This window comes from Panicum virgatum, chromosome 2K (genome assembly GCF_016808335.1).
Source record: "Panicum virgatum strain AP13 chromosome 2K, P.virgatum_v5, whole genome shotgun sequence".
In the NCBI taxonomy this organism is placed as follows: domain Eukaryota; kingdom Viridiplantae; phylum Streptophyta; class Magnoliopsida; order Poales; family Poaceae; genus Panicum; species Panicum virgatum.
Window position 1 is genome coordinate 3376811 of NC_053137.1, and position 22243 is coordinate 3399053.

The 22243-nt window shown below is 44.7% G+C and overlaps 1 protein-coding gene and 1 long non-coding RNA gene across 2 annotated transcripts; one reads left to right on the plus strand and one right to left on the minus strand.

Moving 5' to 3' along the window:
- Positions 1 to 1026: 1026 nt before the first annotated feature.
- LOC120659611 lies at positions 1027 to 3396 on the minus strand. Its single transcript, XM_039937810.1, has one exon. It carries the CDS (start codon positions 3394 to 3396, stop codon positions 1027 to 1029), a length of 2370 nt encoding a protein of 789 aa, XP_039793744.1.
- A 14269-nt stretch (positions 3397 to 17665) lies between these two features.
- Positions 17666 to 18727, plus strand: LOC120661375. The gene is made up of 2 exons (XR_005669874.1): positions 17666 to 18131; positions 18328 to 18727. It is a non-coding gene; the product is annotated as an uncharacterized LOC120661375 (long non-coding RNA).
- The last annotated feature ends 3516 nt before the right edge of the window (positions 18728 to 22243 follow it).

Sequence of the window (22243 nt, forward strand, 5' to 3'; positions counted from 1 at the left end):
GATGAACCAACGCTACCCCCGCCAAGAGGCATCGGTTCTTCCGGTGATACGCAGAATTTTGCTGACCGTTGGAGCAACGGCTACAAGACTTGGTGGCCTATATATACGCCTCACCCCGACCATTTCAAGATTGCTGGAGTCCCAAGACACCTCATACACATCCAAGAACATCTCCAAGCCATACAAGAACTCATAGATCATATCCTTAGCTTATAGCACTAGCTTTGTAAAGTGTGAGTGCTAGATTAGCTCTTAGTGAGTGTGATTGCAAGGCCTTGAGCCTTTGTGTTGTGGTTCTCTAGTGAACCAATACAAGAGCTTGGTGCGCCGGCACCTTGGAGCGTGAAGCTCGCCGGCAACGTCATCGACCCTCCGACTTGGTGTGGAGCGGCGACAAAATCTTTGTGCGGGGGACGTGGAGACCCCCATCCTTTGTGGAGAAGCTCCTTAGTGGAACCCGGGGCCAAGGTGACCGTGATTGTGTTCACGGAAGAAACTTGGTGGCCGAGTAGCAATACTCTTAGTGAGTGCTACAACAACGTGGATGTAGGTGTGCCTTTGTGGCTAACCGAACCACGGGATAAACACCCGCGTCAAGAGTTTGCTATCTCCTATCCCGCTCTTTAAGCTTCCGCATTACATAATAGCAATTTGTGTGCCTTTACTTTCATAGAATAGTTTCTTGATAGGAAAGGCTATATGTTGCTAAACTCTTTTGGGATAGGGGTTTTCACACTAGAACAACCTAGTTGCACATCTAGATAGCATGTTTTAGTTTTTGTTTTGTGCAAACTAGTTGGAGCCATAGGTCTAAGTTTTTAGAGTGCCTAATTCACCCCCTCCCCCTCTTAGGCTAGAGCACTCGATCACTTTCAAGCATCTACGCGAACAATACATTTATTTTAGATTAAGGAAAATCCAGCCTTGACCTCTCACAGTTGAGAGGCTACAGCTAACAAGACAAATATGCGGTACGCAGACCGCTACTTAGCAAACACTAACAATCACCAGATTAAAAAGTTTCGATCAAACATCACCATCATCATCAGCAGTAGCAATGCCAGGCCGACTCATGATCCCTGCATGGGTGAGCAACGCCCAGAGGAGTGTTATCAGCTCACCGCCCCGAGCAATGGCCTCCAAATGATCTCTAACATTGTCAGATGGAGCAATGTATAGGATCATCTCTGACCAGAATCCAGCCAGCACCATCCAAGCCGTTTCCTCACCTTCGATCAACTCCACCAATTGCTTTCCGAGCATCATGCCATTCCTGAGCACGTCATGCATCGAAGAATTGACACTTAGCAATTGTATAACCTGCTCGTATTCGGCCTCCGGTGTCAAGGATCCGCCTGCAGTACACCCTGCGGCTGCGAGGGCACGCTTAGCATCCTTCTTGATGATCTCATACAGACTCATGCTCCATTCTTTATCATCAGGAAGCAGCTCCGGAGACCAGGCCATCAGGTATGCACAATATCGTGACAGGTGAGTAGCAATAATCTTGTGATCCACCAGATCGTACCGAAAGCCTTGTTCTCGGCCGTGCTGATAATGGTATGGGTGCCTCAACTCATGTATGCATGTGGCGATGTGCCATGTTAGTATGGTAACAGATGTGCTGTTGCTACTGCAGGCCCAAGAGAATCTTTCGTCTACTCCGCTCTGGCGTAGAAATTCTATGCCATTGCTTAACTGTCGCCCGTTGAAGCGGTAACGTCTCATGGTACGGATGATGCAGACCTTCACTGCCTCTGGTATCTTCACACTCCTATCTAGGTCCGGGAGACCCAGGAGACGTCTGAGAACAAGAAGTGGGGTTATTCTAGGGTGAACCACCAATATTGTGCTCTGGCCAATTTTCTCGTCCCAATGCTTCATCATCTCGCACTTGCGTTTCAACAGAAGGCCAAACCATTTCTGCATGCAGAGAGAATGCTGCAAAGAGGCATGGTTTATATAGTGGCAGATGAGGGCTACCTTTGTCCAGTTAGAATAAATGTAGGATGCTATGTACCTCACTTCAGCAATCACAACTAATGCGAGAAGAAAAAATAAAGGAACATCATCAAAGAGGAAGAAGCCAAAATGCTTGGACTGCGTGGTGCTTATCCATTGCCTTTCAGTACTGCACCAATAGTCACAGCGCATCTGATGCTTATATTTGGGCTCCCAGTGGAATAGAAGCCCCTTGATGATGAACGATGCAGCCACAAGACAGTAACAAATGCTCAAGAGTGAGATACTGACACTCAAGACGGGCAACCAATATTTCGAATAGGAGACTGGAAGTGACGAGAAGTGATAATCTTGGACGAAGGAAAGCTCATCTGTAATCACCCGAAATATCCTTGCATGCTCGCCCTCTTTCAGCAACAAACTCCAGAAAAAGTTTAAGGTCTTTATAGAACCAGCATTAGCGAGCTTGTATCTTGCGAATCGACACCGCAACAATTTGAACAATGCAAATGACAAACATATGTCTTTTACCTGTGGTCTTGATATAGCAAGCATGTCATCCAACTGCCAAACCTTGTCAAAAGTAACTAGGCCGGTGCTGTTGACTATGGTTGTTCTTGAGACATCCATGCACACATACCCATGTGGCTGCTTTTCCACTTGCATAGCCTCTTCTCCCATAACCAAGAGCGGAGCAGGAGGTGCATCGTCCTCACCTGCCAACGGTTCACCAAGTTGAGATGCTTCTTGGAGCTGTAGCTGTTTCATGTACCCAAAAATAAGAGGAGGGTTGCGCCCAAATGCCAAGGATTGCCGAGCCTTAACAAATGCATAAAACTTCAACACAATCTTAGCACAGAAGATAGTAAAAAGCATGAATTCAAGGTGAAATGGCCACATATTGTCCTCAATCGGGCCCATGGTGCTCACACCCAGGTAAAGGGTCCAAATCCCTTGGGCAAACAGCCCGATAGGGGGGCCTTTGTTCCGACCTTCTCTATCATCAACGGCGACTACTACACTGGTATTAACCACGACGATCTGAACCAGGAATGCCCAAGACACAACAGCATACTGATGAAAGCCTCCATGGCACGTCGCTGCTAAGGTTGAGAAATCATGCTGCTTGCCTTCTCTGATGTAATCATTGGTGTTAGTGTCGATGGTGGAGACAACATAAGAAATGATGGGCAAGAACAAAGTTGTGGCTCCAAGAAAGATGAAGCGCGCTAACAGGTGGTGGCGATACCGCTGAGCATAGGCACCTATGACAACGATGACTCCAGCAAAGATAGCATTGATGAGTATCAGCGTGTTCACCTGCCACATCTTCTCTCCCATATTCTCAGAGAAGGCTGCCGAGAACTCATGAGATGCGCAACTGATGTTTGAGATACGTGGTTTCTGCAATGCATCATAGTTACCATATGCCATTGCTTAACTGTTGCCCGTTCAATGCATATAGGTTAGCTGAGAGAAAAATTTCAAAGATCAGAACAAGTTATCGGTACATAAACCCACAAGAACTGCTATTAATTATATTGTTTCAGCATATAAATATAAATATATATATATATATATATATATATATAATGCACCTGGGTTATGATATAATGCACCTGGGTGCATTCTGTATATAGAATGCACCCAGGCCGCCGAGCGCGTCAGGCTGAACCACCTGGTACATCCGACCGCACATGCATGTGTTTTTTCTAATTAATTTTTATCACCCACTAACCAGGCAAAGTCACATCCCACAAAAATCCCACTAGCCTGCATGCATGGAATCTTTTCTTGGTTCGATTCATTCAAACAAATTTACTTCTAAACCGTAAGTCTGATTAACAAACTGTTTGTTGCTTAACAAAAGTAGATCGAATATGGATATATTTTTATATTTTTTTTACGAATTGCATCTTCATTTATTACCGATTGCAACTCTGTCTAGTATCAAATTGCAACTAGGTATAACGATGTGTCCTATTTGTATCATGTCACAATAATCAAGTACAGTTGGCACATATTTGGTTGCAACCAATATAGCAATTGGGTTGCAACTAGCATAGCAATTGGGTTGCAACTCAATCTTAACTAGTTGCAACCCGTAGTAATTGAGTTGCATTTGGTACTAACCGATTATACCAGTAGTAATTATGTGGTAACGGGTTGCAACCAGTACTAGTTGGGGTTGCAACTAGCGGGCTAAGACTATGGTGCAATTCTGTTATTTCTGTGATTGCAATTCAGAGTGCATATAGTTGCAATTATATATTATTTTAAAAATATTATTGAAATATATCGTTCATGGATCTCATTTTGTTCGGTACATTTTTTCCAACAACATGCTTCAAACAGATCTGAAATCACATCTACGATTCAAGAGATATCGCATTTTTAGATTCAAATCAAAAAAAGATTCCTTTGCATGCAAACTTCTGGTGGGTGCTTTGTGGGATGACGTGGCTTCAGATAGTTGGTTGGCTTTATTGTTTTTTTCCTCGTGGGCACGGATTGGTGCTACGATAGGGTCTGTGCATCCGCAACAGAGAATGCATCTTGTTGCAATTTAGTATATATATATATATATATATATATTATTTTAAAAATATTATTGAAATATATCGTTCATGGATCTCATTTTGTTCGGTACATTTTTTTCCAACAACATGCTTCAAACGGATTTGAAATCACATCTACGATTCAAGAGATATCGCATTTTTAGATTCAAATCAAAAAAAGATTCCTCTGCATGCAAACTTCTGGTGGGTGCTTTGTGGGATGACGTGGCTTTAGATAGTTGGTTGGGTTTATTGTTTTTTTCCTTGTGGGCACGGATTGGTGCTACGATAGGGTCTGTGCATCAGAATGCATCTTGTTGCATTTTAGTATATATATATATATATATATGTGTGTGTGTTTATGCACACGCTAGAAGATTATTGACTGCATAAATCTAGAATAATACCTTTTCAAATTAACACGCCTTGCAAGGATTATCGTGCACGTCGTTCTAAGAGCCCTTAGTGATAGTAGTAATTAATAAGGTCTATGATTTTTTAAGATTAGTTAGTCCCTGATAACGTACAGCTCAAATAAAATAGCTCCCTTTTATTTATGTAATCGCAATTATGTACGACTCGATATATGACATGGCAGTACTCATACCCTAGTTTAAAAAAAAAGCTAATAATTTAGAAATTCTGCGCGGAGTGCTAGACACAGGGGGAGATATAGCTTACAAAGTAGTAATAGGCCCAGGCCTTGTATGTGCGGAGCTTGCGAGATCACGCGCCGGTTGCGCGGAAAGGAAGGAGCTGCTAGCTTAAAGCGGCCGATCAGGGTGGACCTGCTGGGACGGGGAAGAAGGCACCCGCGGCGGTGAGGTCTTGTCCTCCGGCGATCTGCGGGCCAACAATATATACACAGGTGGGAGATGTACGGGGGAGTACTCATCAGTAGTAAATGGTACTATACCGCGAAGTTGACGCACGGGGACGGCAGGAGAAGAGCTTACACGGACGGCGATGAGAACTAGCAGCCCGCCGCCCGCCTGCAGAGTGAGAGGATCGGTCGATGGATCGGAGGCGACGACCAGCCGGAGACCGGGAAGAAAAGGAGATCGAGGACGATGGTGCTGGATCGATCGATCGCGTGGCCGCCGCGGGCTCTAGCAGCTGGGAACTGAGAATGGAAAAAGGGTGGAGGGAGGGAGCTTCGTTTTATAAGCTGATCGATGATTGCAGGGTTAGGTGGAGGGCTCGGATCGGTTCTAAACAGGCCCCAAAACACTTCAAAGCAAGGTCGTTGTTAACTTATTAGGGCACCCCAAGACCTCGTTGGAACTAAGATGGGCACCTTGCTGAGGTCTGCCCGGTCATATCTATGTTTCAGACCAAAGGACCACTAGCTAGTAGCTAGTAGCTAGGCAACGTTAGATGGATCTCACTTCAAAGTACTCTCTTCATGCATAGAGCAACTCCAAGAGCATCCCTAAAAGAAGTTGGATAGATAAATTTTCTTAAAAACAGCATCCAACTGCCTCTCCATATTGCTCCCCTTGCTATCCCGCTCGGCATCTATACCGAGCCCATCGCCCTCGCCATCCTCTCCTCCCGCATGGTCCCACGCCCTCCCCTCCTCTTTTGCACGCGCAGGAGGCGGGAGGCATGCAGCGGGGCGGTCGCCGCCGCGGTTGGAGATCCGCCCTCCGCAAGGCCGGCCAGGTGTGGGGCAGGACGGTCCCGCATCCCACGCACTCAGGAGGAGTCGGGGTGCCTGGCAGCGCAGTGCAAGGCTGCACGCTTGCGGCTTACGACGAGCAGCGGCATGATAGCAGTGGCGGTGCTATGGACGAGCGCGGAAACTGGCGGAACGTGACAAAATGAGGGAAGCACGAGCATCAGTGCATCACCTAGGTTCGATTTGAGTTGTTGGGTGAAGAAAACGGTTGCCGGAGCTAGGAGTTCAACGGTGAGATGGAGGTGGGGCGGTACTGGAGGCCGCGGCTGCCATGGAGGTGGGGCGGTACTGGAGGCCGCGGCTGCCATGGAATCCTCGATCCCTGACGAGATGGGGTCGGGGCTGGTGTTTTTTTAGATGAAGGATAATAAACCGGTCTCTGCAATCAAGGTTTTTATCGCATACAACCAACGAGATTCTACCCTGCAGCATATAAGCTGCACACCACATAAAGTGACACGATACAAGGGATTTAGATCACCCCAAAGAGACAACAATGAGATCTAAACAGATTCTGGTTATCAATTCTCTTGAAGATATTCCACCCAGCTTTGCTCAAAATGTCCATAGCTGTTATCTCCAAACTCTTGCAGCCTCTTAGCAGTCGGAGTTTCTCTTCCTCTTTAGAAAGGAGCGCCCAACACCGTATCCAGTGCATCAGTACCAATTAACACTTGATTTCTCAACTTAAAGGGGAAACTCTTGAGCCAAGAACCAAAGAGATTTGCAATACTACAAGGTCGGGGCTGGTGTTGGAGGGGTTGGGGAGGGAGCTAGGGAGGTGAGTGAGCCTCGGGTGTGCACGGCATTTGATATCAATGGACGGAATCGAGTGGATTTGGCTGGCGATGGTGAGCTGCTCAAGCTTTGTTAATGGTGGCTGGGGAAGAAAAAAAAGCTACAGTGAGGGAGAAGGAAGGGAAGTATACGCCTGGGAATGGAGATAAGGTCGTGACGAAGTAATGGCCGCGCACCGGCAGGTAGTGATGCGAGGACACCGAGCAGCGGCGACGACGACGTGGAGCGGCGTGATCTTGGCGGCGGTGGACAGAACGATGAGAAAATGGGTGATTTAAATATAGATAGCCAAGGGATTTGAAGAGTTTATTGGTTACCCTCTGATTTTGAAGCTCTCTATTTTTTAAAGACTTTCTAAAACTCCAAATTTAGCTTGCTCATAATACATAATGTATACTAAAAGTCAAATTTGTCCTCAAATACAAAATCACATTTTTTTATTTAAAATGTCCTTCTTGTGGCACAAAATGCAAACGATGCTCTAAAGGTGTGTTTAGATCCCCTATTTTAAAATTTTGAAAGGGAATCTTTTCATATTTAAAGTATTAAACATAGACTAATCACAAAACTAATTACAGAACTCGTCTGTAAACTACGAGATGAATCTAATTAATCTGGCATTAGAGTATGTTTACTGTAGCATCACTGTAGCAATTTAGTGTCTAATCACTACCTAATTAGGTCCATTAGTTTCATCTCGCGATTTACAGTCCATTACACTAATGCGATTTTTTTCGACTGATGCAGGCGATTTACGGAATTTTGAATCTAAACACATCCTAAATATCACAACATTGACGAGGCTTGGTTTTTCATTTTAGCCGCAACCCTAATGGTGGGTCCCAGTGCAGAAATAAACAGCCACGACACCAGGTTCTTTCTGAATTAAGCTATGGGCGATTTTCTTTTTATTTATATCTTTCTGAATTCCTCCACGCGTTCCACGCACCAGGTTCTACGCTTTGCTCGCGCCTGGTTGGTTTACTTTTTTTTTTTTGAATGATGATTAGTCCTGATCCGATGGTTTAATTTACACATCCCTGCTACGCTACTTTTCTAGATACACCGTAACTACCCCTAGTCATCATCATCACCTGGCCACCCAGTGCAAAATAAATTAAGCTGCGTTCGTTGTTAAATAAGACCGGGTTAGCAGATGCTATCGAGTCCCATAATTGCCCTTGGCCGGAGGTCGATCATTGCTCGTGCTACTGTACCACTCTATCCATCGTAAATTATTAGTTATTTTGGCTTTTCTAGAATTTAACAACGTTGTGCTTTCAGTGGTAGGCGACGTTCCTATTGACAGCAAAATGTCTGTGGTGACTTCGTCAATCTCGAGGATTTACTGGCTCGATTTTTAAAGATACTCATAGAGATAAGGGTTTGCGTACGTGTGTTCATATAGAGGGGTAAGTGTACGTGTGTTATAAGTGACTGAGTTACGCTGTGTAATCTAAAAAAAGAAAAGCCAAAGGGACCAATAATTTGGACGGAGAGAATAATGTTAAGAGATCATGCATGCATAGTACGCAGAACGAAATTTCTAAAGAAAGCACACAAATCCAATGGGTCCCTTTGCATGCATTCATACATGCCAAAATAAAGCAGAGGTGTGATCGAGGTGCCAACTGCGAGATCTAGAGCTTTGTTTCTTTCTTTCTTAATGAACTGTATTGGTCCGTCAAAGTCATCAAGTCGTAATTTATGCGTTGGGCCAAGCCAAGGCCCACTTCTTCCTGGGTCCAAAGGAACTTTTTGACTCTGGCACAACAAAGGTCATCCCTAGACCCATCCACACCACGTTTGTTGGATACAAAATATGCGACAAGACAAGCAGTGATTTTGTCATTCTCGAAGTCTACGGCGCCAATCTCTTTGAGGTACAACTTAGACAGCTGCTATCTGTTTGAAACATACAAACAACTTTACAATGAGTTATCTATTTTGCTGTATGTGTGATATTTAATGCCTTCTCTAATTGGTGTTATTTTGCCTAGGAGTATGAGCCAGAGCAGTAGACGAAAGAGTAGACAGCAACACACTCTTTTCTCATGTAATGATAGCTATGTCAGCTTATTTTGCTAATGTGTTCTCACACAGACTGCTGCTATCTAACTCTTGTACGTCCTCTTCGATGTTGGTTGTGGACCATGACCTTGCTCCGACTTCGAGTAATGCACGGTGAGAATGAAAAAAAAGTTCCTCAGATTAATGGTGCCGCATAATAGCTTGAGCGTGTGTTCAGGAAGGATCTGGAATGTCACAGCCCAAAACGTTGAGCTCGCCGGGACGCCGGCGCCGTGGCCACGCGTCGGCCATCCTCGCAGTCCGTGCGAGCCTATGGGAGAGCACCGTCGCGCCGCCGCCCATACCGAGACCGAGTTCGGCGGGTCGTCGCCACGTGCCGGCCGTCGAGCGCGGTTCATCCCCCTTCTCTGGCGTTCCTCTATTTCGGCGTGCGTTGCACGAATCGCGGCGCGCCGCACGTAACCACCGCCGCCGGCCATCCTCGTGCAACACGCCCATCCGCTGCTCGCTCCCTCTTCCATTTAAGCAAGCCACCCCCCTTCTCCCCTCAAACACTAGCCCCAAACCTCCATTGCCGCTGCCACCCCAAGCTCCGCTTGCCGCGGCCGCCGTTGATTCGTCGTCTCCGGTCGCCCTCTCCTCAATTCCTCGCAGGGGGAGCTTCCCCTCGTCGTCCTCGACCCGTTCCCCCTCCTAACTCGGCCTCCTCCCCCTTCCTGTTGGGCCGCCGGCGAGCGCTATAACACCCTAAATTTCAAATCAGGAACCCAAATAAATTTAATTAGTTTTGTTATAGGTCGATAAGGTTTTATTTGCTTTATCTTGCATTTTAGAGCATTTATCGGGAACTAAATAATTTATTTAGCCTTAAAATAAATATAAGGAAAATAGGTTGCGAGCATTCATGCCGCTTTGCATCATTTAATTGTCTGTTATTCAGATTGAGTTTGAATTCTTTGAATTCAAATTTAATTTGAATTTGTTTGAACCAAGGTTTAAAGAAAATAATGGAAAATCATTCTTTCATCTCTCTTTCTCCCTTGATTCCAGCCCAGCCCAATCTCTCTCTTTCTTTTTCTTCTTTTCCCCGAAGCCCAAACCGGCCCAACCTTTCTTTCCTTTTCTTTCTCCCACGGGCCGAATCCCCTCTCGCGGCCCAGCTTCGCGCCCCAGCCCAACTCCCATTCTCCCCCTCTCTCTCTGACCCGTGGGGTCCGCCCGTCAGGGGCGTCCCCTACCTCGGGTCCGAACCGGACTCGCGGAGGAGCCCGAGTCCGACCCCACCCCGCGCCGCGTTTCCCTTGGGCCCGCACGCCCAGGTCCTTTGACTGCCCCTATATAAGCGCCCCTTGTGCCCTTGACCTCGCCAAACCCGCAGCCGCCGCCTTAGCCATCGCTAACCCTAGCTGCGCCGCCACTTTTCGAGCTCGGTGCCCACCGCCGTCGCGCCGCCGTTCCGCTCTGCTTCCTCGATGACATCGCCACTCCGGAGCTTCGCTGTGGTGAGAGGAACCTCGCCGACCCCCTCTCTTTTCCTATCTCGCCTTCTTGCCGGCGCATTAGCTCGCCGGAGCTCTGCTCCGCCGCTCCGCAGCCGCGCTCGCTCTCCACTGCCTCTGCGCGTAGTGCAGACCCTGCTATCGCGTTTGCGATCTCGCGAGCTCACTCCCCGTCCAATCCCAAGCCAAAACCCCCGGCCGGATGGCCGATTCCGGTCAAGTCCGGCGAACCGCCGCCGGCGCACTGCGCCGCCGCCCCAAACCCCCTCCCGATCTCAGCCGCCAGATCCAAAACCAACGACTCATATTAGATCTTGAACCGGTATCAAACCCTAGCCACCCGATCTCGGTCTGACGGTCCAGATTAGATCTGAGCCAAGTCAACAAGGTCAGCCTTGGCATTTTTGCAAAAGAACCCCTCTGGTTTTCTAAAATCAAACCGCCGTCCAAGCCTTTTGAAAAGTAATTCCAGTTTAGTCCTTTTCTTTATGTTTTAGCCCCTGTTGTTTTAAAACCTTTACAAACGAGCCCTTATGATCATGTTTAGGCCATAACTTCACCGTTTTAAATCCGTTTTCGATGATTCTTGCGCTCACGCGATCCTTGCAACGTGTAGAATAGTTTTATACCCTCTTTTTGTACTGTTTATATTGTTTGGTATACTGTTTCTTATTTTTTTGCAATTGTTTGCTTGTATGTGCTCGTGTGATGCGTAGACGACGCGCCGTTCGAGGGTCAACAAGAGCAAGACTTTGAAGACGCCGATCAGCAGCAGCGTTTCGAGGAAGGCAAGTGGCCCCTTGATCATACTTTTGTCCCCAAATAAATCACAAGTTATTCACATTTACTTTATTGTATGCATGTGTCTATAATATGATGGGAACCTAATTAAGGATTTTACCTAGATTGTTTATCCATACCTTGATCAACCCGGGTACTTTAATTAAGTTGTGTAGTATTGCTAGTTGCTTATACATAGATCATGGTTAGAGATACTTCATACAAATGCTACACATGTTACTTCATGTTCTATGGTTAATGTTGTTGAGCAAGATCATATGATTAATTGAAACATGGAGAACCACCCAGAAAAACAGTACAACCACAATACTACATGGCTCTGGTCTTGGCTGATTAATTAGAAACTCTAGCTTGTGACAGTCTTACCGAAAGGGCAAGAAGGGCTGCATCGATGGGGTATAGCTCGGTCCTCTTGGGGTAGCGGCCTTTGCTAAGGAGCTGACCATTAGGGAGGGTTATGCTCTGCTTGGACTCGAAACCTTAGTGGGTTGTCATTTATTAGGGAATCTTTGTAAAGGCCTCGTAGCGTCCCTATGCAACTATACCTTGGAAGTGTGGTATTGTGTCTAATCAACACATGCGTGGTTGGGTTCAAAGTTCTTCGGGACTTTTACGCGATTTGTGGTGAAAGTGTACAACCTCTGCAGAGTGAAAACTAACCGGTTAGCCGTGCTCACGGTCAAGAGCGGCTTGGACCCTCACATGATAATTGAACTTGAAGATGATCTAAATCGATGTTTTATTTATGATGTTGATGATGGTTACTTCATATGTTTATTTATGGGTTAATGGTATAAACTTACATCTAGTTAATGCTTGCTAATAAAACTTGATCAATTAAAAGTGCTTATCACAGTTAAACCATGTCAGCTATTCCTTGATTCAGCCTTGCATGTAATATATAGTTATTTCTTTGCCACTTGTTGAGTACCAAACATAAGTGTACTCACCCTTGCATAACGCTGTTCAGACCAACATCACGACTGCCCGGAGTACCCAGAAGACTTCAAAGATTTCTAGGCGTATGTATCCCAATCGACTACCTGTGATAGAGGATTCCGCTATTACTCTGAGACGCTATTTATTCACTTAAGATTAAGACATTCGGTTATGTAATAAAGTCTTTAATACTCTCTTTCGTTATGACATTGTTATGATATTCACTTTATTGTCTATCGTATGTGTGTAAATTGATCCTGGCGCACATATGAGAATGCATTCGGTTTCTTTCATAAACCGGGAGTGACAAGTGCCTCCGCCCGCCGCCCCCGTTCGTCGTCGTGCCGCCCCGTCATTGCTCCTCTCCGCCCGTGCTCGTGCCGGTTAGCCTCGCCGACTCCAGAACCACGCCGTGCGCGCCTCCCCTGCCCCGCACTGGCCCCGCCCCGCCGTCGCCGCGCGCGACGTGCGCTCGTGCGAGCGACGCGCCACGCACGCCGTAGACGCGCCCACACTGCGGTCAAGGCCCGGCCTTGCCTTGACCCGGCCTGGGTGGGGCGCCTGCCCGTGGGGCCCGCCTATCGGCCTCAGGGCTGGCTGGCTGTTGGTGGACCTAGCATTTTGCTAGGGTTTTATTATGTTTTATATGTCTGTAATTTTGCAAAATGGATAGAAATTTGTGTATAGCTCCAAAAATTATGAAACTTATTTTGTTGGGTTCGTGTCGCTCAGATCTAATTAGGAAAAATATTTTTTTGCATGTTACTTTGCTATAGATTTGTCTATTGTTTTATCTTGTAAAAGTGTTTAAAATGCTTATTTATTTGTATATTGCTCTGAAAATTCCAAACTAAATTTTGTTAGACTCCTTATGAAATATAGTTTCCAATGGTGTAACTTTCTCTATGTTTCCTTGTTGTTTGTTAAAGTTTTAGCGTGTTTTCTTTTGCTCTGTTGGAAAATGGTTTAATGTTGAACTTTTTACTGGAAAGTGATAAAATAGTAAAACCAGTTCTGTTAGCCTTGTGTTCATGCCTAGTATCTTTGAATTTTTTTTTGGATTTATTTATTTAAGTTTACTTTCCTTTTCTGATTTATCTTGTTTCGAATGGCTGAAAATTTATATATTTATGATTAATTCTAGAAAGATTCGTTTGCTGCAAATCCAATTTTATTGAGTTATTTGTAATGTTCTCTACTTGCTCAATTTAATTTGTGATTTGTGCTTGCGGTGTAAGTTTATTTCTTAATTCTTGCATCGCATTCATGCATTATAGTGTCCGAACCGTCGGAGGTCGAACCCGTGAAGCCCACCGAGTCCGTTGAGCCTGAACCCGGAGTCCCGTTCGCGGTCGAGCCCGAAGTAAACTAAAGCAAGCAGCTAAGCATAATTCCTTGCACCTATTTAATTTGATTTAGATAGTTATCTCACTCGGATATTGTTGGGCTATGAATATAGTATGTATGTATTGCATTCTTGTACCCAATTTCATGCATTGACCTTCCTTGAATTGTTATCCATGTCCTTGTCACTTGTTAGTCAGTTAATTACTTAACCTGACTAGATGCTTAGCTCAGCTTAGAGTACTCCATTTGCTCGCTAGAAAGGTTAGTTTGGCACATCACATCTGCTGGTTATCCTTGATCGCGCTTGAGTAGTTGGAGTTCTGTTGAGTAGCAGTACCGAGATTCGAGCGGAATGGTAGGGCCTAGATAATGTTGTCACATGGGCATAATTCGCTTGGATCGTTTAAGGACCGTCCGTGGATGCCATTGACTTTGAGCAACTTTCTATGCTACCACATATCCAATATAATGGTACGGATGAGCCAATTACCTTCTTTGACTTGATCATTGATGTGCAGTCCTAGATACGTGGCCAAGGGCTATGCAGGGAGGCTTAGGAGTGTCCCCGGTGGACCTATGTGTAGGAAAGTTTAGAGGTGTCCCCGGTGGACCTAAGTTACTCCACGCGTAAGCTAGGTGTGAAGTTCAATGATCGAGGCTTGTTGGGAACGGTTGACGCGAGTACCCCCTTATCCAACTTTGGCCGGTTGGGGGAGTCGCATGGTCCTTGTGTCGTATGGGTAAAGTAGTACACCCTTGCAAGATTTGAATCAATTTGAATTGCCGCGCTCTCGGTTATGAGCAAGCTCTTGGTTCGTCGAATTCCTCGTACAGAGTTTCGGTCATGTTGGAGTGGTTCTTGCCACCTTTATGATCATTCTTTTAGTATGCTCTTAATCAACTAAAACTTTTGGGGTTTGGGCAAGAATAAATAATCTTGCTAGGTGATAGTTTAGAGAGCTCTTGCTATGCAATAATTACTTAACCCTAAAGCTTTTATTTGAGCCTTTGCATCATCCTTGCTTATTTAATTGCGTAAGTCTTGCGAGTATCTTTGTACTCAGATTGCTTTCTAAACCTAGTTGCAGGTGAGCCGGAAGTGGTGTTCGGCCACTTCTACCCCCCTGATCCTAGTGCGGGGGAGGAGTAGGTCGTTGTGGCTGTAATGATGTCACTACTAGAAAACACGCCAAAGGTCCACCCCAAAAGTACCGGTATGAAGATAAACCGGTACCTATACTAGATGGAACCTATGGACGAGCCTTAGGTACCGGTTGATAACACCAACCGATACCTAAGGCTCTCCATAGTCACCGGGTGGTAATTTTTACATTAGTACCGGGTGGTACCCCCAACCGGTGCCTATGGATGAGCCTTAGGTACCGGTTGGTGTTACCAACCGGTACCTTAGGAGCTTTAGGTACCGGTTGGTGTTACCAATCGGTACCTTAGGCTCATCCATGAATTACTTTAAAAGGAAAATATCTCTCTTCCCATCAGAAGTGATGTGTAGGTGAGATGGTAAGAAAGGTGACTCTGAAGTCAGAGATCCTGAGTTCGAATCCCGGCCAGACCTTTTTGACAAAAAATATTCTGGTAAGAGAGCCTTAGGCACCGGTTCTTTTACCCGGTGCTGATGGCCCTAGCCATTGGTACCACTTTCCGGGTACCGGTTGGAAAAACCGGTACCAAAGGCCCTCTTCAACCGGTGCCAAAGGCCTCTTTTCTAGTAGTGTGTCCTTGAGCAAGGCATCATTATCTTAGTATGTTGTTATCGTAATCGAGCTCCGTGAGAGCATGTAAATTCAATAAACTTTTAGTTTCGGTTTAATATGTCTTTCGTGAGCCCAAGGCTTGTAAAGGAAGTTTGAACCCACCTATATCGAACTTGTAATATTAAGTGTGTAAAATTGCTCTTTGTGGATCATCGGCACTGTACGTGCTTGTACAACGGTACGTGTGCTTAATCCTGGGCATGTGGCAAACACGTACCGGGACTACCGGATTTGCGGTCATCTTAGATGAAATGTGTTGATTAAGTGCCTCTAAGATGTGGATTAACACGTGGCGTGTCGAGAGACGGACACGTGTTAACTCTTATCTTAATGGATTAATCAATAATTTTCACTTAAACCGAGTGCAAATTGGGCGGTTCTCACATGGAAGGTGGGAAACCAATTCTTGCGCTAGTTTGTGTCCGGCCTCCGGCTCGTACTGCGGCCGCCCGATTAAGCAATACGGTAATCCAACGGTTAATATTTATTGTAGACGTGGCCTCATGGCTGCTTGATTTTGGCAGAATAGTAGGGTCAGCTTTCGTCTTTTAAAGATCCCACATAAGCACAACTATGGGCAACAAGTTTGCATACCTACGTACCCAAGCAATTCTAAAATCACTAAAACTCATACCTATCTCTCTGCGATATCGAAGCAAAGACCGCTGATTGACGACCTCATGCCATCACTCAGATTCTAAAGTCGTCTTCAGCTCGCTGCAGTCCACTTCAAGAACAGCTTTATGCAGACCACACTCCGCCAACTCCAGGCCTTCCATCGCCGCCATTGCTTCAGCAGTTAGCACATCCTTGTCTTTCATCACTGGCATATGTTGTGCTTGCATTTATACGCATGACGAGCACGAAGTCACAAACGTAGCGTAAATCAGTTGGTTATGTTTCTTATGGTGAACATTTCATTTGATCTTAAGTCTTACACGTTATCATAGGCGAGGCGCTTGATTGTTCTCTAAATTTATTTTAGGAACTAACGACATTCTCTTCTAGTGTAGGCAACGTGCCACCAGTAACGATGTGCCTATGGTGACTTCTTCAGTGTCAAAATCTATCGGGTTAATTTTTTAGGGTGCTCATATTGATAAGTTGTGCATACAGGGGTAAGTGTGTGTGCGCATATAGGCATGTCTTGATGCGGTGACGCGATGAAACAAAATGAAAAAAAAACAAGCTAGGCTAGAAAAAGCTTAGCACATCATGTAGTGTGCTTGAAATCTCAATAGTCCATTTTGAGTTTGAATTTGAGAGATTGCTCGCCACATGTTCCAGGTGGCTTGTGGACGTTATCGCACAAGGATATTTAGAAGTTGCCAGCCTCACCTCCGCAGTCAATGTGGTATTAACCAAAAGGTGTAAGCAGTGGGTTTAATAAGCCCACGACGTGCAAGAGGATGGTGGTACACGTCTTACCCAGCCCAAGACCGCAGCCCAAGACGTGGTCCAGCCCGCTGAATCTCTGCCCATCCTCGGACTATATATCGCTCGCGCGATAAATCAGAGATCCATGGCGTGAAGACCAGTGAAAATCAGCCAATAACGCTTTCGTCCAACTAGACCTTGACGCTTATCATTAGCCTGCTAAAATATCCGGTTCTTGGGTTCTGGACCTTGACACGTGTTATCAGTTTGCCAAATATTGGACTCTATACTACAAGCGCTTTGCAGCACATGCATGCGATGACTCACCCCGTTCGGCAGGCTGGAGCTGGAGGCTGGAGCTGGAGTTGTGAGAGAGAAAAACACTATTGCCTGGCTGGTGGCTGGAGGCTGAAGCTGGAGTTGTGTGAGAGAGAAATACTGTAGAGGCTGGAGGCTGTCCACCAGCCGAACAGGGTGAGTTATGGCTGACGTACCGACCCACGTAGGTTGCAGCGGTGGCAGATTTGCAATGCATTGTTTAACTTTTTTTCTCCTTCGCTTTTTTTCTTACTATTTCTTTGCTCACTACTATAAAGTCAAAGATCCAGACTAAAAGTACCACTTGTTGCATGAACCGGTACTAATGTGAGTCATCTGTACCGGTTGCAACAATAGCCGGTATCTTAGGCCTGCGTCGAGCGCTAGCAGGACGCACCACAGCACAAACTGGTGCCAATGCGCAAACAAAGGCACCGATTAATTCCATGAGCCGGTACTAAATTAGTCATGCATCAATTGTCCCGGATGGTGGGACAACCCGGTGCTTATGGAGCAGACATTAGCACCGGATCATGCGGTACCTATACTATATCCCTCGACATAAACACCGGTGCAAATGATCATCCGCTATCAAAAGCCAACCTCTCGCTTCTCGATATTTCCAAATCCCTGTCATCTCTCCCCCTCTCATTTCTTTCTTCACCACTCATCTCTCTTTGCCTTATCCTCTCTCGCTGAAGAAGCCGGGCGTGCGGGCAGCTAGCCGCTGGCCGCTGCCGCGGAGCACGCGGGCTCCGCTTGCCCGCGGAGCGCGAGGAGCTGCCGGGCGTGCGGGCAGCTAGCCGCTGGCCGCTGCCGCCGCCAGGCGCTGCCGTGGTGCGCCGGCATCGTGCTGGGCCCCGCGCGGAAGCTCGTCACCGACGAGACCCCCGCCGTGTACACGACGAGTACTACAAGAAGTTCTGGAGCAGGAACCTGGACCAGGAGCACTGCTTGGAGCTCTTCAGGACCTAGCCGCCGGCGGCCGGAAGCCCTTCTTCTTCAGAAAAGTTTGGTTGTTCGTCTTCAACGTTCTGCAAATAAGGTCGACTTCTCTGCTGTTTGTCGTAGCAGACGGTTTGCAAAAGAGGAGTTTTGGTAGTTACAATCGCTCGATTTCGGACAAGGTTCATACTAAAATGTCCAAAGGACTGAAGGAGTGTAGGAAAATTCACAGAATATACTTGTACTAGTTCTGTATGTGCGGTTACCAAATTAATTGGTTCAATTTGTGACTGCAGCTCTACCCGGCGGCGAGCGGATCCACCCGGTGGCGAGCAACGACGAGCGGCTCCGCGTGGCTGGCGAGGAGCTCCGCAGCGGGTGAGCCGCTCCGCGCGGCCGGCGAGGAGCTCCGTGGCGGGTGGCGGGCGAGCGACTCCCGCGCCCGCCACTCCCGGCAGGCGAGGGTCTCCGCGGCGACGAGCGTCGAGCAGCTCCGCGTCGAGCCGTGAAGTGTGGGCGGCCGCCGAGGAGTCCCACTGGGCGAGCGAGAAGCCGCCGCTGTGGGTGATTTTTTTCTTTTTTTTCTTATTTTTCTGAAATAGAGATGCATGTGAAATTGTATGGATTCTATCTATCTTGTGATCGATTCTCTGAATGATTTGCGAAATCTATAGATTGTATCTATATTTTGTGGTAGATTCTTCGAATGACTGGTGAGGGTGCGAGGGGAACGGGAGAGGATGCGAGGGAATGGGAGAGGACACGATGGAACGGGCGTGGTGGCCTTTGGTACCGGTTGAAAATTTCAACCGGTACCAAAGAAGAACTTAGGCACCGGTTGAAAAACCCGGTGTCTTAGATCGATGCTTTTGGTCCCGATTGCGGGGTACCGGTTCGAAATCCGGTACTTAAGGCCCTTTGGAACCGGTGCCCATGGCTCTTTCTCTAGTAGTGGCTTATGGTCTTTTCTTTGCTTTGTTCTTTTGCTGCCCAGGAACGCTACTCATTCCTATAATGTTTTTTTGTTATGTTTTTTCTTTCTTCTTCTCTTTTCCTCTCATTTTCTATTTCTTTCCTTTACAATTATATTCCTTTTCTTCCATCTAATTCTCTATCACGATATGTATGTATGTTTATTTAATTCTATTTCTTTCTTTTTTATTTGTTTCTTTGTCTAAACCTCATGCAGATATTCTTGATCGAATTGTAATTCAACTTTGGTTTCTAGTAATTTATATATACATATTTTTTATATGCTAATTTATTTAGCTCATGTATATATACTAATAAAAATATTTTTTTGTTGTACATGTATTTATCTTTATGTAAAATTATTTTATGTGTGTAACTAATTTGTTCCTAACATCAAAATATTTGTTCACCTTGTAAATCATGTATATATACAAAAAAAATATTTTTTCATTGTATATGTATTTATCTTTATATAAAATTATTTATCTGTGTGTAACTAATTTGTTCCTAACATCAAATTATTTGTTCACCTTGTAAATCATGTATATATACAAAATAATTTTTTTCATTGTACATGTATTTATCTTTATATAAAATTATTTATCTGTGTGTAACTAATTTGTTCCTAACTTCAAATTATTTGTTCGCCTTATAGATTTAATTGTTCCGTAATGTTGACTCATTTGTTCGTGATATTCATTTTTCATTATTTATCCTATACAATCCAATGTTTGTGATGTGTAATATTTTGTTCTTAGTGCATTATTATTTGTTCATCGCATTTAGGTTTTTTATTTGTAAAAATAATTATTTGTTCGTCTTGCTAAATTATTTGTTCTCATGATCCGAAAATAATTATCTAGAATTAAAAAATATGTTTAAAAATATTATGTAAACATAGGCAAGTATGGTCTTGTTTTGAAGATTTTGTCCTAAGAAAGATAATAGTGCAATCAAATTTAATTTGGATGTTCGGTTTAATAGTTATGACTTTTTAAAATTTCGAATCTGCATGCATGTGGATGACATCACCATTGTTGCCCACTTCTGCATTCATGTATAGATTTAGCTGGCAATATAAGTTCAACGCACCATGTTTAACAATACGATACCCTTATGGTTATGGCGTGTCTTGATGCAGTGATGCGACGAGTCAAAACAAAATCAAATAAAGTTAGGCTAAAAAAATCTTTAAGGCAGGTTAAGGCTAAACCGTATGATTCCCATTTTTGGAGGGGACTTATGAATATTAAAGATGAGTTCTTAACCAATGGCACCTTTTTTATTAAGGATGGAAAGTGCCACGCGGTTTTGGGAAGACACTTGGATAGGCAATATGTCTTTCAAGGATAGGTATCCATCTCTTTATAATATTGTGAGAGATCCTCATGCGACGGTGGCCAAAATTATGACTTCTCAACCTCTTAATATTTCTTTTAGGAGAATGTTGCTGGGACCTAAATAGAGAGACTGGTCTAATCTTGTAGCACAGATAGCACCTTTTAATCTAGTGGATGGGTCGGATTCTTTCAGCTGGAACTTAACCAAATCTGGGTTATTTACGGTCCGCTCTACGTATCTGCATTTAATTAATACTCATACCCCTTTCAGACATAAGAAAATCTGGAAGATTAAGGCTCCTCTAGAGATTAAGATTTTCCTCTGGTATTTACAAAAAGAGGTGGTCTTAACTAAAGACAATCTTGTTAGAAAAAATTGGAAAGGCAGCCAGAAATGTGTTGGCTGTAATTTGGATGAATCAATCCAACATTTGTTCCTAGATTGTCATTATGCTAGAATTGTTTGGAGGATGGTGTATCTTGCTACGGGTCTAACTCAACCCAAATCCATTAGACATTTATTTGGTTCTTGGCTCTCTAATCAAAATACTAAGATTAGGGATTTGATTTGGGTTGGGGTTCGCTGCTCTATGCTGGGCAATCTGGAATACCCGCAATGATATTATTTTTTATAGAATTAAATATAATTCTATTCTATAGGTTATTTTTAGGGGAACGTACTGGCTTTGTTTTTGGGCGCATTTGCAGCGTGATTAGCACAACAAGAACTTACTATCATCGTTGAGCACTAGAATTGAGATGGTCTCGTTGGAGCAGGCTAACGGTGGTTGGAAGCACTTATATAGACTGTGCTAGTTCGTTGTTCTTATTTGTGAGCTGTTGTTGTTTTTTTCATAAATGTTGTAATAATTAAGTTGTGTACGTCTCTAGATGTAGAGGCCGGATATTTTATCCATTATCTAAATTTTTTTTTCATAAATGTTGTAATAATTAAGTTGTGTACGTCTCTAGATGTAGAGGCCGGATATTTTATCCATTATCTAAAAAAAAGTTAGGCTAAAGAAAAGCCTTAGCACACTGTGTAGTGTGCTTGAAATCTCAATCCGTTTGAGTTTGAGAGATTGCTCGCCACTTGTTCCACGTGGCTTGTGTACGATACCGCACACGGATATATAGACGTTGCTAACCCCACCCCCGCCGTCAATGTGGTATTAACCGAAAGGTATAAGCAGTGGTTTTACGAGCCCAAGGCCGGACGGTCCAGCTGCGGCCGGCAGTAGTGTGCCTGGCCCAGTAGGATGAGGAGGAGATGCATTTTAGGCAAAGTTTGAACTGTTTGACTTATCGAAAAGCAAGAATAGCATCCAGTACTATATTTTATATAATTTTAGTTAAAATTTGAACTGTTTGACTTATCGAATAGCGACAATAGCATTCTTTTATGGATGGATGGAGTACTATATTTAGATCCTGTTTGGAGGATCTAAAGTTTAAGTGCTAAACTTTAGCGCATATTACCACATATGAATATAGTAAAAATTTTAAGTTGTAATAAAAGTTTAGACCATCCTATTTAGCGCATATTACCACATATGAATATAGTAAAATTTTTAAGTTGTAATAAAAGTTTAGACCATCCTATTAGCTTAAATAAGCTTGTGCTACTAGTTTAGCACTTTCACCTACTGGCACCTAATCCAAACCGGATCTTAATCAGGGTTTTTTATCCCGACCGGTTAACCCAAACCGCCGGCCACCGGTTCCGGTTTACCGGATCGGTTGGACCGGTAACCGATGGAAACCGGTTGAATTCAAATCCAAATTCAAATAAATTCAAAAACTCCCGTGCAACCGGTTCCGACCGGTTTACCGGCCGGTTTGACCGGTTTACCGGCCGGTTTTACCGGTTTACCGGTCGGGTTGACCGGTTTGAATTCGA